This window comes from Dendrobates tinctorius, unplaced genomic scaffold, assembly GCF_039654945.1.
Source record: "Dendrobates tinctorius isolate UK_male_01 unplaced genomic scaffold, ASM3965494v1 ptg000089l, whole genome shotgun sequence".
Lineage (NCBI taxonomy): Eukaryota > Metazoa > Chordata > Amphibia > Anura > Dendrobatidae > Dendrobates > Dendrobates tinctorius.
Window position 1 is genome coordinate 14,401,976 of NW_027361757.1, and position 17,658 is coordinate 14,419,633.

Below are 17,658 nucleotides of genomic sequence, written 5' to 3' on the forward strand. Positions count from 1 at the left end.
GCCCTCCCTAGAATGGCCCCACAGTCCAGTACTCACATTTAAAAAAAAAAAAAAAAAAAAAAAAAAAACACACTCCTCACCCTCTCCTCATGCCCACGCTGCTCCTGTCTCCTGCACTGCCTGATCATCGCGCACCCGCTGTGTCAGAGGCAGAGCGGGGAATGATGGGGGAGGGAGCATCAGCTGACACTCTCTCCTCCATCATTGCCTTCTTCCATGCGGCGGGGGGAGTCGGCGCTGGGGGCAGGCGGGCCCCCCCTGCCTCACAGGGGCCCCATAGCGGCTGCGTGATGTGCTGTTAGCTGGGGGCGGTCCCCTGGGGAGCGGGGGCCCTAGGCAGCTGCCTGGTCTGCCTTCCCCTAAAAAACGGCACTGAACAGTGTGAACACGGCCTTAGAGGCTTTCTCCAGACCTCCATTGACAGTTGTGAGATTTGATGACCAGTACAGCAATACATGCAGCACTAATAATATCTAAATGATGTAATTCCATCCAGAGCCACATTAAGTCAATGGGGTCCACTATGTATTGGATCCAGTTATACAGTAAGTGTAGACCACACAGATGTGTATGGTGAGACCTCCAGGTTACGTGGTCAGCGTGCGTTCCAGGGTGGAACGCGGAAGTAATTCGTCACAGGTAATAAAGCCATTACCTGGGTCTCAGGAGGCACAGGGCTTGCAGGTTGCTATGGGGGATTCGAGCAAAATTGACCAGTACTTCAGGGTAAGTGCGCTGTGCTCAGTCCTATCTATATTTACATGGCCTCTGACTATTCCCTTTCACTTCAAATGTACAGGATAAGGTAACCCCAGCTATGCCTCTGCCTACGCACAAACCGGCAAAGCTGCTGCCAAAACCAGACCTCTATCTATCCTCCAACCAATCACGAAGCATCTTTCATTTCACCAGAGCTGTTTAAAAGAAGCTGAGCTGTGATTGGTTGCTATGAGCAACAGTTTTCTCAGACAACACCTCAGCAGACACTGACATAGTGGGAGAAATCTAGCATCCCGGGAACATAAGCTCCAACCATTGTCTGACACCAGAAATGAGCAGAGAGCACAGGACAGAAATGAATCGCCCCCTCCCGTGCCCATATACCCATCACACATCCTCCATCTTATAGGCACATCTTCCCTCTTAAAGGCATCTCCAGTATGGGAGTCAAAGCAAATCCATCCAGCTCTTTGGTTTTAACCCCAGGCCTCTCTTAAAGGAATCATTGGTACGGAAGTTAGGGCAATTCCCCTAAGTGCTCTGGTTCTGACCCCAGGCCTCTCTTAAAGGCATCTCCGGTATGGAAGTTAAAGCAATTCCACTCAGCGTTCTGGTTCTGACCCCAGGCTGTCTTAAAGGGATCCCCGGTATGGAAGTTAGGACTGTTCCACTCAGGTCTCTGGTTCTCACCCAAAGCTGACAGGATGATGTGGGATATTATAGAGAATGTGGCTATGCTATAACAAACCCATAATGAGAGAGATAGATAGAGAGAGAGATATATATATATATATATCTATATCTATCTCTCTCTCTCTCTCTCTGTAGTTAGTTACTTTGCCCGGGCAGTGCCGGGCTCTTCAGCTAGTGCCATATAAAATTACTAGAAACTTATGGCAGAACGCTCTGTGACACTGGCACCACCAGAGTTGTGGAGGAAGAACAACCATCCCTATTGTCTGAGATGAGGTCTCTAATTTGGAAAGAAGTCCAGCCCTCCATATTTAGCCTTACCCGTTCACAACCACGCAGTCCAGGTCCGATAGCTAAGAGACCTTGGTGGGAGAGCAGAGCTCGGACGAGGAATCCCCACTCCCGGGTTCAGACCAGGAAGAAGAGTGAGGTACTGTTGGAGAGTCCAAGACTAGGCAGGAAATACTTAATTGCCTCAGAGGATGCCGATAGCCTGGACTAGGCCATCAGTATCCTCTATCAGAGATACGATGAAGGTGGAGGAGGTCCCAAAGCCTCAGTCCAGACAGAATGAGATGTTCAAGGGTCTCAGAGCTCAGAAGCATCATGTTTCCAGTGAATGACCATATCTGTGCTATGGTCCTGGAGGAGTGGGAGGATGCAGAGAACTTTAAAAATCATTTGCCATTTGATCCTGAGGATGTCAAGATCTGGGAGCAGTTCCCCAAGATGGATGTACGGTACTGATTGCCAAAGTCGCTAGGAAGACATCATTCCCTTTGAGGACTGCTCAAGTTTAAAAGACCCTATGGACAGGAAGGCAGACAACCGCCTGAAAAGGGGCTTAGGAGACATCTGCGGCTTTGATCAAAACCAACATAGTAACACTTCAGTTGCTAGGTCTATATTTCTATGAATGGGGCAACTGGAGGAGCATTTGAATAAAAAAAAAAAAAACTCCAAGGGAAGATATTATAGCCCCCTCCCACTGATTAAGTCTGCTACAGCCTTTTTTGCAGATACATCTGCTGAATCTGTAAGGTTCTCTGCTAGGAATAGCTCATTGCCTAATGCGGCCCGTAGGGCTCTGGATGAAAACCTGGTCGGGGGATAACACCTCTAAAAAATAAGTTATGCTCCATTCCCTTCTCAGGGTTAAGAGTCTTCGGGCCAGCATTAGATGACATCTTTGAGAAAGTGTCAGACAAAAAGGGGTTTCCTGAAGGACCCAGTCCTTTCACAAACCAGGCCTGTCTCAGAGACAGTCCTATTACAGGTGACAAGGGAAGTCCAGTAGAGGAACCTACCACAAAGGAGGGAAGAGTAAAGGATCCTTATTTGGGTCGGGTTCAAAATCGAGAAAGCAATGATGCCATCCTGATCGGGGGGGGCGACTCAGGCAGTTCGTGGCAAATTGGTTCCAAATTACCCAGGATGAGTGAGTTCTCAGAACCATAGCGGAGGGTAATTCAATAGTTTACTGCATCTCCCCCGAAGGGTTTATTGCTCCCCGTACCTTGTCGACAGTTGCCCATGTTAGCAAGCTTAAAGGAGCTTGTTGACACGGCCGTCATAATCCCGGTCCCCCAGGCAGAGGAGGGCGAGGGTCACTATTCGGCACTGTTCAACATCATAAAGCAATCAGGAGAATCCCGCACCATAATAAATCTGAGGCCCTTAAACTTCGGGGTAAAATACAAAAGGTTCAGGATGAAGTTGATAAAATCTTCGGTTCTCCTTATAGACAGGGATGCATTTATGTGCACCCTCAATCTAAAAAGTGCATATCACCAGGTTCCTATTCACCCAGCGTCCAAAAAATTTGAGATTTGCGGTGACGATCCAGAATCTAACCTGCCACTTCCAGTTTTAGTGCCTTCCATTCGGCCTAGCATCGGCTCCCCAGATATTTAACAAGTTGTTGTCAGAGATGGTAGCTTACTTAAGAAACCAAATGATAATCATAGTGCCGTACTTAGACGATTTCTTCCTTGTGGCAAATTCGGTGGAAGAACTCTGACTTCAGAGAAAAGACCATATCCACAATGGAGTACCTTGGATGGATCCTTAACAGGCAGAAATCAGACCTGGTGACGGAAAACAGGAAGATTTTCCTGGGATTACTACTGGACTCCAGATGCAGAAAATCCTTCCTGCCAGAAGAAAAGCAGGAGACAATGCAAAACATGAGAGGAGAGGGAAGGTAAAAACCTTCCAAAACGACAATAAAGGTCAAAATCTATAAAATTGCTTTATTGGACACAGGGCAAGGAACAATACAGATTAAAAGTTATAGCTGATGGCTTGTCACAGGAAGGCACCGTGATCTACATATGCTGCTTCAATACAACCAATATATGAGGGACAGAGAGATATAACCCTCATTTCATATAGTGCTTCTTTGTGCTATCACTGTTCAATTGAATGTTATGTTTTGTTATATGAAATGAGGGTTATATCTCTCTGTCCCTCATATATTGGTTGTATTGAAGCAGCATATGTAGATCACGGTGCCTACCTGTGACAAGCTATCAGCTATAACTTTTAATCTGTATTGTTCCTTGCCCTGTGTCCAATAAAGCAATTTTATAGATTTTGACCTTTATTGTCGTTTTGGAAGGCTTTTATCTTCCCTCTCCTCTCATGTCAGTTTGACAACTGGTCTGTGTACAGTCCACAGTACTGTGAGTATTATGGGGTATCTTATTGTTACACTGTTTTTACTATGATATATTCCCCATATAGCAGGTTTGCTGGAGTATGCCACTTTTTTCTTTATCTTTTTCTTTATCTTGACAATGCAAAACAGTCTGAGTTCCTGAGAAGTCACGCTTCCACAAGGTCTGCAATGAAGATTTTAGGTCTCCTGACAGCTTGCATGTCCTGTGTCCGGTGGACCCAGTTCCACTCAAAAGCCTTTCATAGGGAAGTCTTGTCTGTCTGGGATCGGCGCCAGTCATCACTCGACAGAGGAATGTCCTTATCCCCGGTGGGAAGATCACTACTTTAGTGGACTTAGCCAGAATATCTGCAGTTAGGCATTCCTTGGATTGCCTCACCATGCGTGGTGATCAATACAGATGCCAGCAAGTGGGTTTGGGGAGCACACTTGGAGGGAAGGATTCTTCAGGGCAGATGGTCATCGGAGATCCTGTCCAAGTCGTCCAAATACAGGGAGCTCTACATTGCGTGGGAAGCCCTAAGGCGAAATGGGTCATGTCTAAAGGGGCAACACTTAAAGATCCTATCAGACAACGTAACAACAGTATCTTTCCTGTGACATCAAGGGGGGGCCCCAGACACCGGGCACTCCAATATCTAGAATCTCTTCCTGGGCAGAGAAAATGGTCCTTGTGGTGGTTCATCTCGAGGGGTCCCAAAATATTGTGGTGGATTACCTGAGCAGACAGAAGGTCTGGCCTACGGAATGGGAGCTAAACGAGGGCATGTTCCAGCATTTGTCACCTCTGGGGTACACCTCAAATAGACTTATTCGCGACCTGGAAGAATACAAAGATTGCCAGATTTTTACTCCCTAAATCCAACAGACAATTCAGAAGCTGTCGATGTGTTAAGCCAGAAGTGGAACAGGTCTTCTCCTTATGCCCCCCCAGGAGGACCAAGCGAAGGTACTTCTGATCGCCCCATGTTGGCCAAAGATGAGTTGGCTCCCACTGCTAAGAGCCATGGCGTTAGAAGATCCGGTTATGCGTCCCCAGAGGGAAGATATAATCCACCAGTGCCCAGTCTTCCATCAGAACCCAGGAAGACTTCATCTTTCAGCTTGGATCCTGAGCAGGATATCTGAGAGCTCAGGGGTTATCGGACCAGGTCATAACCACGATTTAAGCTCGTAGAAAGCCAGTCACTTCTGCAATATACAACAAAATCTGGAAAAGGTTCTCTTTGGAAGGTGGCAGGTCCAATGTTCCAGGCATAGCTGATATTCCAAAAGTCCTATATTTCTGCCAAGTCAGTTTTAATAAGGGGCTTAGACCTAGCACCCTAAAGGACCAGATATTGGCTTTAAGTACTTTTTGTTTTGCCAGTTTGGAGGTTGCGACCTACTATAAGGTGGTCGGTGCCCCATTTGGGTAGGAGATATCTGGGCCCTATCCACTTGGGATCCGTATCTTTTGGATATGGGAGGATTGCATAATCCTAAAATTAGACCTCGCTTTCTTGCTGAAGTTGGTGTCCTGTCAGAATCTAAACCAAGAGATTATCTTACCCTCCTTTTTGTGAAAACTCTCCAAATCAGAAAGAGCAGACCCTTCACGCATTGGATGTTGGTCAATAACTGCCTGCCTATCTAGAGGCCACTCGTAGTTTGAGACAAAACTAACAAGTTAGGATCCTTTTGTTTGGGGGTAAAAAAAATAGGGGGAAGAAAGCTCCTAAATCCACCATCTTGCGGTGGATTACCTCAGCACTCTCCCTAGCCTACCAATCAGAAGGGATCATTCCCCCTGAAGGACTAAGAGCCCACTCAACAAGAGCAGTCTCCACCTCTTTAATTGAGAGGGCAAGGGTCATCAGTCAAGCAAATTTGTAAGGGTGGTTTCACATTAGCGCTTTTTAAGCGCACGCACGGCCGGGGGTAGCTCCGCCCCCGAGCCGGCTCTGCCCGGCGTGCCCGCCCCTTGCTTGTAGCGCCGCCTCCTAGCGCACAGCGGCGCCTGCGATCGGCGCACCCTATCTTTAGCATAGGGTGCGCAGGCCGTGCGCTAGTTGCGCTTTGACCTGCGCTGCGCACTTTTGACGGTGCGCCGTGCACGCCAAAATCAAACTTTTTGGATTTTGGCGCGCACGGCGCACCGTCAAAAGTGCGCAGCGCAGGTCAAAGCGCAACTAGCGCATGGCCTGCGCACGATCTGCGCACCCTATGCTAAAGATAGGGTGCGCTAGGAGGCGGCGCTACAAGCAAGGGGCGGGCACGCCGGGCAGAGAGCCGGCTCGGGGGAGGAGCTACCCCCGGCCGTGCGTGCGCTTAAAAAGCGCTAATGTGAAACCACCCTAAGGTTGCAACCTGGGCCAGGTTAAATATGTTTTGCAAGCATTATAAATTAGACATGTTATCTGGTCAACAAACTGCCTTTGGGAGAGTAGTTCTCCAGACCAGACAGTGGTCCCACCCTGAGGAGGTACTCTAGTGTTCTCCATGGTGCTGTCAGGAGGGAAAATGGGTATTAGACCTACCGGTAATTATGTTTCCAGGAGTCCATCCTGACAGCACAGTTAGTTCCCTCCCTGTTTGTGTTTCAGGATGACTTCATATGATATTGGTTGAAATAAATGTGTTAAGTTGCATCAGCCATGGTGTGGTGGTACTTGCTATAACACTGAGGGAGGTGGGTGGGGAAGGGGCCTTTTAACCTCTCCTTTGTTTCTTGTCCCTGTAAGGAGGAGGAGGACAACCTCCATGGATGGATTCCATTATATATAATTTTTTTTTTCTTTCCTAGTTGGTTTTTCGAGCGGACACAAATAACAAACTGCCCAAAAAACATATCCCCTAGGTAGTGGCTGTCAGACCCGCGTTCTGTGTAGAATTCATTTGAAAAATAAGCTTGAATTCTTTTCAGGTAGAAAAAGAAAAATAAAGAACTAAAATACTGTCATAAATATGCACACTATTCATACTTGTACTTTGTTGAAGTTTTGTTTTGAATATATGGCGGCATTCAGCCTTTGTGGGTAGGAGTCTGTCACCATGGCACATCTAGAATTGGTGATCTTTGCCCACTGTTCCTTGCAGTAGCTCTAAATCTTGTCAGATTGAGTATCTCATGTCCAGCGCCCTCTTCAGGTCATCGCACAGATTGAAATAGTCTGGGCCATTCCATAATTTTGATCTTCTTTAGGTGAAACCATTCTTCTGTTGATTTTGGAGGAATGCTTAGGCTGGACAGTTTTTGAAAATTGACTATCTGGAACTGTTTCTATTTCCATTTCCCTCCACCTTAACTAAAGCCCTAGTTCCAGCTGCTGAAAATTATTCCCAAAGCATAACTTAGTCACTGTCAGGTTGGCGCCATTATTCTGATTACAGTGATACCTGGTGCTGAAATCCGTCTTGTGGTTGTTGTGTAATCTTTGCAGTTTTGTGTTAATGAGATTCCTGTTGTGGGGTCTTCTGCTTGCATATTCATACTGATGGCTTACGACAAGTCGCTGATCCCTCACTGACCTGCCCTCTAGCTTACTTAATGTAAATAATGTTGGCTTAGGCTACTTTCACACATCAGGTTTTCGGCGTCAGGCGCGATTCGGCGTCGTGCCGGAACGCCGGATCCGGCAAATGTTTCTTAAAACCGGATGTGACGGATCCGGTTTTCTGCCGGATCCGTCTTTTTCTGGACAGACAAAACCGGATCCGTCTCATCCGGTTCATCCGTTTTTCTATCCGTTTTTTTCGACTGATTACGCCGGATCCGGTTTTTAAAATTGACCCTTGTGGCCTTCCGAACGGGATTGGCTACTGGAAAACTATATATAGCGTGTTCCTACAGCCCTTCTTTGACAGGTTGTAGAGGAGAAAGTGCAGGTTGGAGAGAAGAGCAAGTTACTGGCGAAGATGGATGTTGTCATTGGAAATATTTTGAAGAATTTGGTGGATTTTACAGCGGAGGCAAATCGTTTGAGGGTGATTGTTCTGGAGAAGGAGAGAGCGAGACAGCAGCGCATCAGGCATCGTAGACGACGTTTGTGGATCCACCCCATCACAGCCAAGAGAATGACGCGTGGGGTCTATTCTACACTATGCATGGACCTTCGACGAAACCCGGATAAATTTTTTTGGATATGTTAGGATGAAAATGGAGAATTTTGATTACTTGGTGGAGCGCATTGCACACCTCATAAGAAAAGCAGACACCTATTGCCGCTTCTCTGTTTCACCCGCAGAGCGTCTGATGGTGACTTTAAGGTAAGCCACATTTATTGGATATGATCGCATCAGAGCACACTTTCACTGCAATCTTGTTGGTGGTAGTTTGTATCTCCAAGTGTTATAGGTCAGTTTTGGTATGTAATGCAGTGATTTAAAACTAATTTATTGTTTTTTAATTCCCCACAGATTTCTTGCAACTGGAGAATCCCTTTCGTCACTGCATTTCCAGTACAGACTCGGGATTTCCACCATATCTGGAATTGTGAAGTACACATGCCGTGCACTGTGGGACTCCTTAGCTGAAGAGTTTTTACCAGAGCCCACAACAGAGAGGTGGATTGAAATTGCTGACAAGTTTCAACAGATATGTCAGTTTCCAAACTGCTTGGGCGCTGTGGACGGGAAACATATCCGCATTGTAAAGCCAGCTGGATCGGGATCGGAATATTTCAATTACAAGAAATATTTTTCAATTGTCCTCATGGCCATCGCTGACGCGGAATACAAATTTATTGCGGTTGATATTGGGGCCTATGGCCGCTCCAATGACTCTCAAGTTTTCAAACTGTCTGCCATGAGGCGTAAACTGTATGGAAACACCTTCCAGTTCCCACCACCTAGACCGCTGCCGCAAACATCTGGTCCACCTATGCCATTTGTCTGTGTAGGGGATGAAGCCTTCCAGCTGTCAGAACACCTTTTGAAACCGTACTCTAGCAGAGGATTGACAAGACCAAAACGCATTTTTAATTACCGCCTCACAAGAGCAAGAAGAATGGTTGAATGTACCTTTGGTATTCTGACAGCCAAATGGCGGGTCCTATTGACTGTGATCAACCTCAAGACAGAAACTGTGGACGAGGTGATCAAAGCGTGCGTGGTACTCCACAATTTTGTTATCTGCAAGGAACCCATTTCCATTGAGGACACCTCTGAAGAAACCACCTTGCAAGATTACCATGACATTACCACTAGAAGTTCTGTGACGGTTTCAGTAATGAGGGACAATTTTGCACTATACTATGTCACCTCAAGGCAGAGTACACTGGCAGGATGACAGTGTGAAAGATTTGTGCCCTAACCAAACTTGTGTACCTTCTGGACCAACAGTAAATACCTTTGCCAACCAAAGTTGGCTATCTTGTCATGGTCTCTATTTTTAGCTTTAGGCCACAGGTGTGTACCTGGTTGTGTTTTATGCAAAGTATTTCACCTTTTAACAAAAGTTGTGTACATTGTTAGGAAATCACCAACAATAAACACAACTTTTTAGGTGAAATACTTTGCTTCAAACACAACCAGGAACACAACTGTGGCAAAAAGCTAAAATTTACCCACAGTTATATACCTAGTTTTGAATACCATTTCACCTTTTAAATACCCTGTATTTACCTTTTTTCGCCGCAGAAAGAAATGACAGACAACCAGTGTAAAATAATTTAACTTTTATTGAAAAATGTTTTTTTAGTAAACTTTTTTAAAATTTTAATAAACTTGTTTAATAACTTTGAAACTATAAAACTGAAACCATAAAACTGGTCATTTTTATTTAAATACACACTATAATTCTGTGTAGTGTGTGGTGGAAATACTGCTGTAGGGGCTGCGGGACAGTTCGACACTGGGAGTGTGGAGAGAGGACTGGGATCGTGGTGGGGAAGGAACAGTTAGAGGTGAAGGTGTGGAAAAAACTACAGAATGGGTGGACATGTGGGAAGCAGAAGAGGTGGTGGGTGGTGGAGTGGAGGGTTGGGCAGGGACTGTAGGAGCAGATGATGTTGATGGCAAGTTGTATGGGGAAGGAGTTTGGTACGGGGCAGGTTGCTGGAAGTGGGGAGATGTCTGGTACGGGGCAGGTTGCTGGAAGGGGGAAGGAGTCTGGTACGGGGCAGGTTGCTGGAAGGGGGAAGGAGTTTGGTACGGGGCCGGTTGCTGGAAGTGGGGAGATGTCTGGTACGGGGCAGGTTGCTGGAAGCTGGGGAGGTTGCTGGAAGCTGGGGAGGTTGCTGGAAGCTGGGGAGGTTGCTGGAAGCTGGGGAGGTTGCTGGAAGCTGGGGAGGTTGCTGGTGCTGGGGAGGTTGCTGGTGCTGGGGAGGTGGATGGTATGTAATAGGAGGGGGAGGATGGAAAGTGGCTGGAGGTGGATGGTATGTAATAGGAGGGGGAGGATGGAAAGTGGCTGGAGGGGGTGTAGATGTAATAGGAGGGGGAGGATGGAAAGTGGCTGGAGGGGGTGCAGGTGGAGGAACTACTGTGGTGGGAGGAGGAGGAGGTTGGGAGGTAACTTGCTGAAGAGCAGCGTGGCATGAATGCATTACATGCATCTGCTGGGCAGGAGAGAGCGTTTCCATGCGCTCCACAACAGACCTGAAAAAGGTGTGGTTTGGCGAAGATCTTGCTTCTGAATGCATGGTTTGCAGAAGTGTCTTCACCTCCAGAATGCTGGAGTTGATCTGCTGATAGCCTGCGGAGATTTGCTCTGACAAGACTTTTAGACAGTTCTGGAAAGATGCATTCAGATGCAAGAACTCTGGCGCATAAGTCTTTTCCTGACCCCTCTGCCGCTGCCGCCCAGTACCCGCAGGTGTACTAGAGGTGGCAGGGGCAGAAGGGTGGGGTAAAGGGAAAGCGATCTCCTCACCAGCAGCTTCATGTAATGTAGGCGGCCACGATGCTCCTGTGCTGGTGGATGGGACAGATGGGTCGAATGTGTGGGAAGGCTGGGAAGGTGCAGATGTACCGGGGCGGTCGAAGTGTCCCTCGGTGCCGGTCTCCTCAGGGATCGCCTCAGAAGGGTCCAATCGTGCCGGCTCCCGAGTGCTGCTCACCGTGCTGTGGAATAAAGAGAAAAAAAACAATTAAAATACTGACATGGTATGGCCCTGGCTGAAAAAAAAATTTACATCTAACATTTTTTTTCACATGTGGTGTGTAATATTTACCTTCTGGTGACCATTGTTTCCCGGAGGAACGACAGGGCTTCTGCGTACTTGTACTTGCTCCTGCGTCCTCCAGATCCACTCGGGGCCCGCATCTCTTTATTGAACTCCTTCTTGAAACGATCTCTCACAGACCGCCACCGATTCACAATTCTGTTCCCTGAAACGAGAAAGGAGTGGTTAGTATACAACATCAGTGTTTCCCAAACTCCAGTCCTCATGGTCCCCAGGGGTCATGTTTTCATGATTTCTATAGTAAATAGAAATCCTGAACACATGATCCGTGGGGACCACGAGGACTGGAGTTCGGGAAACACTGGTTTACATCAAGCAACCGGTACTGTATATACTTGCGCTCTTTAATCTGGGCCCGAGCTTCGAGGTCCTCCCAGCGGCCAACAAGGAGCGAACAGATTTCCTCCCAGAGTCGTCGGGTAACGATCAGGTCAGCGTGGCGGCGGTCAGCCATATTCCAGAGCGGCTCCCTTTCTCTGACGAGATCGATGAGGCGGTCCACATCAATCCCTCCATCCTCACCGTCAGAGTCGGGAGCACGCTGTGAAGGCTGTTAAAGAAAAAGACAAAAATAACATAATTAGCCTCCACAAAAGAAATGAAATAAAAAGTGCAAAAAAACAAAGCAAAAATATTTATACTTACACGCTGGTGACCGCCGCGTTGCTGTCGCCGACGACCCTGGGAGGCACTGCGAGGACCTCTTGGCCAAGCACCAGATTGGGAAGACTAGAGAAGAAAACAAAAAATGTTATGTCTTTGGATGTAGGCATTTGTTTGCTGTGTGTGGTCTGCAGAACATTGTTTTCTATGTGTTGTGTGTAGTGTGATGTTGTGTTTCTGCGTTTGATGCAAAAAACTTACCAATTGTGAGCCCACTCCAGGTGTCTGTCCACCCCTTCCTTCTTCTTCTGGGAGCTCCTCTTCATCTTGTGATTCCTGTTTTGAAATAAAAGGCAATGAATAGACATATATTACAGAGATGATGGATTTTGGAAATAAAAACTTACCGTCAAACGCTGACTATGCGAGGGAGGGCTCCCAGAAGAAGATGTGCTGTCTTCCTGGTGGCCACACTCCATGCCTGTGGGTGGTGTTCCAGCTGCTGCCATTGCTGCTGCTGCAGCTGCATCTATTGGGCGGCTGTTGAATAAAGAGAAACAAAGGGCCAATGAATATCTTGATATTCAATAGCCCTAGTTTGGAGGAATGGGTTATTTGATAATTACCGTCTCTCATCTGCTGCTGGCCTCCCCTCCTCAGCATGTTCTATTTGCTGCTCCATTTGGGGTGGTGGTGCTGATGGTGCTGCAGTGGTCTCCTGCCTTCTCCTGCGCCTGGTTGCTGTCTTGGGTGGCATGTTGGGTGTGGCTGTGGGTCCCACTGTCTTGCTTTTATATATGTCTTGTGGGCAGAGCTACTGAGCATGCTCAGACCAAAAAACCGGATCCGGCCGACGGATCCGGCTTTCGCCGGATCCGGCGCATTGCGGCGCTCATAGGCTTTCATTGTGTGAAAAAGCCGTTACAGTCACCGTTTTTTCCAGACGCCGGATCGCGACACATTGCCGGATCCGGCGAAAACCGGATGAAACGCATGGCCATCCGGCGCAAATGCAAGTCAATGGGGGGAAAACGGATCCGGCATTGCATTTCGCCGGATCCGGTTTCTGTCAAAAGCGCCGGATCGCGCCTGACGGCGAAAACCTGATGTGTGAAAGAGGCCTTAGACAAAAAAAAAAAAATTACATGTAGCAAAATGGCAGCAGCACCTGTGCAGTAGCATGCAACTCTTACCAAAAGATTCTACTGCGCAAGCACCATCAGTAAAGCTAAGTGCCCACGTAGCGATTCTCATGCAGAATCGCACACCCTGCTCCCGGGAAAACGCATGCTGTTTTTCACGCTCTTTTTTTTTTTTTTTTTTTTTTTAAGCATTTGTCACATGTTTTTGCCCATTATAATTGATTCTACAAAATTAATGCTCAGACCCAGTTTCCCATTTGTTTCATTGTGCATTCTGTGCATATAAGGGTGTGACCGCCCTGTTTCTGAGTTGGAAAATCCATCCTGTCTGGCCTATACTATTACTGGTGGTTCAGTCCCTCTGTCCTTGTTCACATTTACGTCACTTGACAAGTGGAAAGGTTTTAAATACAAGAGTTAGGACTGTCCCACAAGGGTTGCCGTGATGTTGCGGGATGGCTTCTACATTATTTTGATCAAAATTATGTTAACTAAATACCCTTATTATTACTATTATTACTACCTTCATGCAATTTTTGCAATATATTTTTTTACTTTTTTATTCCAGGATATTTGTTTTGTGTTTTTGCTTTTGGTTTTCTCTGTGTAAAGGTCATGTGTTCATATGCAATTACATTTTGCATGCACATTAATTTACTTTTTCTGCTCAGACCCAGTTTCCCAAAATTAATGAACATGCTGCATTTTTTATACCGCTAAGCGATTTCCGCAGGGGTAAAAAATGCATCATTGGCACAACATGTGCGTTTTCTATTAAGGCATGGAATGCTTTTTTTTTTTTTTTAGCGTTTCCACGGCAGAATCGCGGTTTTAAAAACGCCGCGGAAACGCTAATAAAAAAAAAGCTACATGGGCACACAGCCTATAGGAGTTGCATGCTACTGCACAGGTGACTTGTCATGAGCCATAAAGATGAATAGCTAAGCAGAGCACCACCTGAAGACATCTCCCCCCCCCCCCCCCCCCCCCCCCCCCCCCCAACAGACCGCCCTGGTGCATGGGCATATCATTAACTAAAAATAAAGATTAAACAACAACCACAAGACTGATTTCATCAACCCAGGTATCATTGTAATCAGTAGAATGGCTCCGACCTGACACTGTCTGTAGGTTACTCTGCACAATTCAGCTGACAGGATCCCTTTAAATGTGACTATTTCTGAACACAACCACAATTATAAAAGGATGTCCACATTTATGCAACCATATTTCTTTTGTTTTTATTATCTACCTCCAAAACTGTTACCCCCCCCCCCCCCCCTCCTCCCCCAAAAAAATCTTTGCTTATCCAAAGCTCAACAACACTGATTATAATGGATCCATCACAATTTCTTTTACTTAATCCAGCAGCGTTGTGTGCTATGAGGTTCTGAAAATTAAAGGGAATTTTTCAGCAGATTTATTGCTATATAATCTGACCGCAGCATGAGACAGAGACCCTGATTCCAGCAATGTATCACTTAGTTTCCTGGATGCAACATTTATGATAGAATCTGTTTTCTCTGCTGCAAACCTGCCTACACCAGACAGTTTTCTGACAGGGCTGCTAATCAGTGCTGGAGGTGTGGTTGGACTAAAATTAACAAGGCCAGTTGTCCTGCAGTGATCTCCTGTTGATAAAACACTGACTGTTTTGAATCATCATGACACATGCCTTGAAGCGGGGTCTCTGCCCCTGCTTCATACTGCTCTCGGATTACATGACAACTTCTTCCCTTTACAGAGCTGCGGTAATCTGATAGTTTTGATTGCAGGACCTTTTTGGGCACACGAAAAGTAAGACTTGTAAGCCTTGGGACATAAGTTTACAAAAACGATCAAGGCAGCTAACAGGTGGCAGCATCATAACTTCCAAACATTAGGCTCCGTTCACACATAAGATGAGAGAAATCACATTAAAGTCAATGGGAAATATTATTTCTGTCTCCTAGTCCTAGATTTGGCATAATATCCTAATCTCTTGCATGATGTATGCTGTGTTCACTTCTTGTGCCCATGTTAGAATGTGGAGGTAAAACATTAAAATAGATATGCAATGGATGTCTATATATGTCTATTTCCATCAAATCGGCAGAGACTGAGTCTCCAACAGTGGTGTGATCTATATGGCATGAATTGTAGCTCTGTATCTCATCCTAGTAGTATACAGTGGTGATCATTGACTTTAAAGGGAACCTGTCACCAGGATTGGTCGGTACAAGCTAAGGCGGTGGCTGTATATACAGCAATTTTTATTATACTCGCCCTGGCGGTCCAATAGGTGTCGCGGGTCCGGCACCTCCGATCTTCTTGCGATGCCATCCTCCTGCTTGCTTCATCGCTTCCCGGCATCGCGCTCGTGCGCAGGCGTACTTATCTGCCCTTTTGAGGGCAGAGCAAAATACTGCAGTGCAGAGGTGTCGGGAAAGATCAGAGGGGTCCCGCACCTGCGCACTGCAGTACTTTACTCTGCCCTCAACAGGACAGAGAAGTACACCTGGAAGAGATGAAGTGATGGGAGGCGCCAGACCCGGACCTGTGACACCCATCGGACCGGACCCCCCCCCCGGGTGAGAAGATAAATAAGCTTTATTATATCCTTGCAGGTTGGACTGAGGGCTTATCTACAGTATTATAACATGCTGTAGATAAGCCCTGAAAGGCAGTGGCCGCATCTTATAGCGGACAAACCTGGTGACTGAGGGGGGGGGGGGGGGTGTGGAGTTTGGGTTTTTTTTTTTTTGTTTTTTTTTTGTTTTTCATACTATGTTTCGAATTGCAGCTCACACAGGCTGGTTTCACACTTGCGTTGGGCAGAGCTGCGGAGGACTGCGTACTCCCTCTGTTAAGCCCCACTCACTGTCGCACCACTCACTGCCGCAACTCCTCTGTTCAGCTCTGCCTACGTAAGCATGTGGCCTGCGTACCTAGGTTTAACTTTGGGTACCCTGGCCATGCGAATGTATGCGGATGCCTCTGCATGTGTCATTTTGATGCTGTGCCAAACTGCGTTGAACGCAGCGTCAAGACGACACATGCAGAGGCATCCGCATACATTCGCATGGCCAGGGTACCCAATGTTAAACCTAGGTACGCAGGCCACATGCTTACGTAGGCAGAGCTGAACGGAGGAGTTGCGGCAGAGGGCGGAGCTTCACAGAGGAAGTCCATATCCCTCCGCAGCTCTGCCAACCCAAGTGTGAAACCAGCCTTACAGTACTTGTACTACGCTGATCTCAGCTGTGGCGTTGCCTCATTTCTAACCTTCTTGTATCTACAGGTTGCCATATTTAAAAATGGAACAAGATCACACCCAATGTGTCTGCGGCCCAGAGTCTTTCTCATTTTAGTAGTTCTACTTCCTAGATATATATATATTTTTTTTTTTTTTTTTTTTTTTTTTTTTTTTTTTATCCTATGCAATGTCCAATAAAAAGGAACCCCCATTTTTCAACGAAGATAATATTGGGTCCTTCCACTACAAGCTACCGTTCTATGAGACCATGGAGCTCTTCATTGAAACTCTTACAGGAACTTGCTTTGAACTTCGTGTGTCGCCATTTGAAACCATCGTCTGTGTGAAAGCTAAAATTCAGAGGCTTGAAGGTATCCACTGTGCAAAACTGTTACCATTTGACTTGAATTAAGTTTTTGATATTAATGCCCCCCCCCACATAAAAGGCCAATGTAAGATAATGAAGAAAATGTCAGTTCCTTTAGAGCAGTAGACTGCCTTCAAATATTTTTTTTTTTCTTAGACTTTAAGGTTAATAGTAGATGCAATCCCATTGAGTTAAACAGACATCCAGCCCTCCTTGTACATATATATATATATATATATATATATATATATATATATATATATATATATATATATATATATATATAATATATATGTGTGTGTGTATTATTTTTTTTTTTTTTTTTTTTTTGGACCATATCACATTTGAAGTGACTTCTAGGGGCCTATATGACAGAAAATAACCAAGTGACACCATTCTGTCAAAGCACAGAAAACCATTCAAAAAGTTTAACCCTTCAGGTGCTTCACAATAACTAAAGCAATGTGGAGGTAAAACTTAACGCTTTACCTTTTTCCCCACAAATGTTGCTTTAGATAGTGGACATCCTGTCCCGATTGCAGAGCCCCTTGTGTGCCTAAGCAGTGGAAACCCCCCTCCGTCCCCACAAGTGACCCCCATTCTGAAACCACACCACTGAAGGCATTTATCTAGGGGTGTGATGAGCATCTTTTAAGCCCCACATGCTTCACAGAATTTTATAACACTGAGCCATGAACATAAACTACATTTTTCCTGTAAACCTGTTGCTCCAGCCCCACTTCCCCCCCCAATTTCACAAGTGTAACAGAAGTAAATGGACCATGCAATGTCTCCTGAGTACACCGATGCACTATTTGTGGTGGCAGGAAAACTGTTTGGTGCAATGCATGGCTTGGAAGGGGAGGGATCTGAATTATGTAGCTCAATTTTCGCTGAAATAGATTGCAGATGCCATGTCACCTTTGAAGAGCCCCTGACATGTCAAAGTACCAGAAACCCCCACAAGTGACCCCATTTTGAAAACCGCACCTCTTGAGGAATTCATTTAGGAGTGTAGTGAGCATTTTCAACCCTCAGAACTGTGTAACATT

At 46.1% G+C, this 17,658-nt stretch overlaps 1 protein-coding gene across 4 annotated transcripts in view; it reads left to right on the forward strand.

Annotated features, from left to right (window-relative positions):
* The window catches only part of ZFAND4 (zinc finger AN1-type containing 4), a 54,790-nt gene that overhangs the window by 2,680 nt on the left and 34,452 nt on the right, over window positions 1–17,658 (forward strand). For 2 of the 4 annotated variants that reach the window (XM_073585841.1, XM_073585842.1), the window contains exon 2: window positions 16,285–16,610. The exons of 1 other annotated variant lie outside the window; for it this stretch is intronic. In XM_073585841.1, the coding sequence (XP_073441942.1) occupies window positions 16,427–16,610 (184 nt within the window). In that variant the 5' untranslated portion in view covers window positions 16,285–16,426. Of the gene's footprint in view, window positions 1–16,284; window positions 16,611–17,658 lie in introns of those variants that run through there. One more of the 4 variants, XM_073585843.1, reaches the window with a different exon arrangement.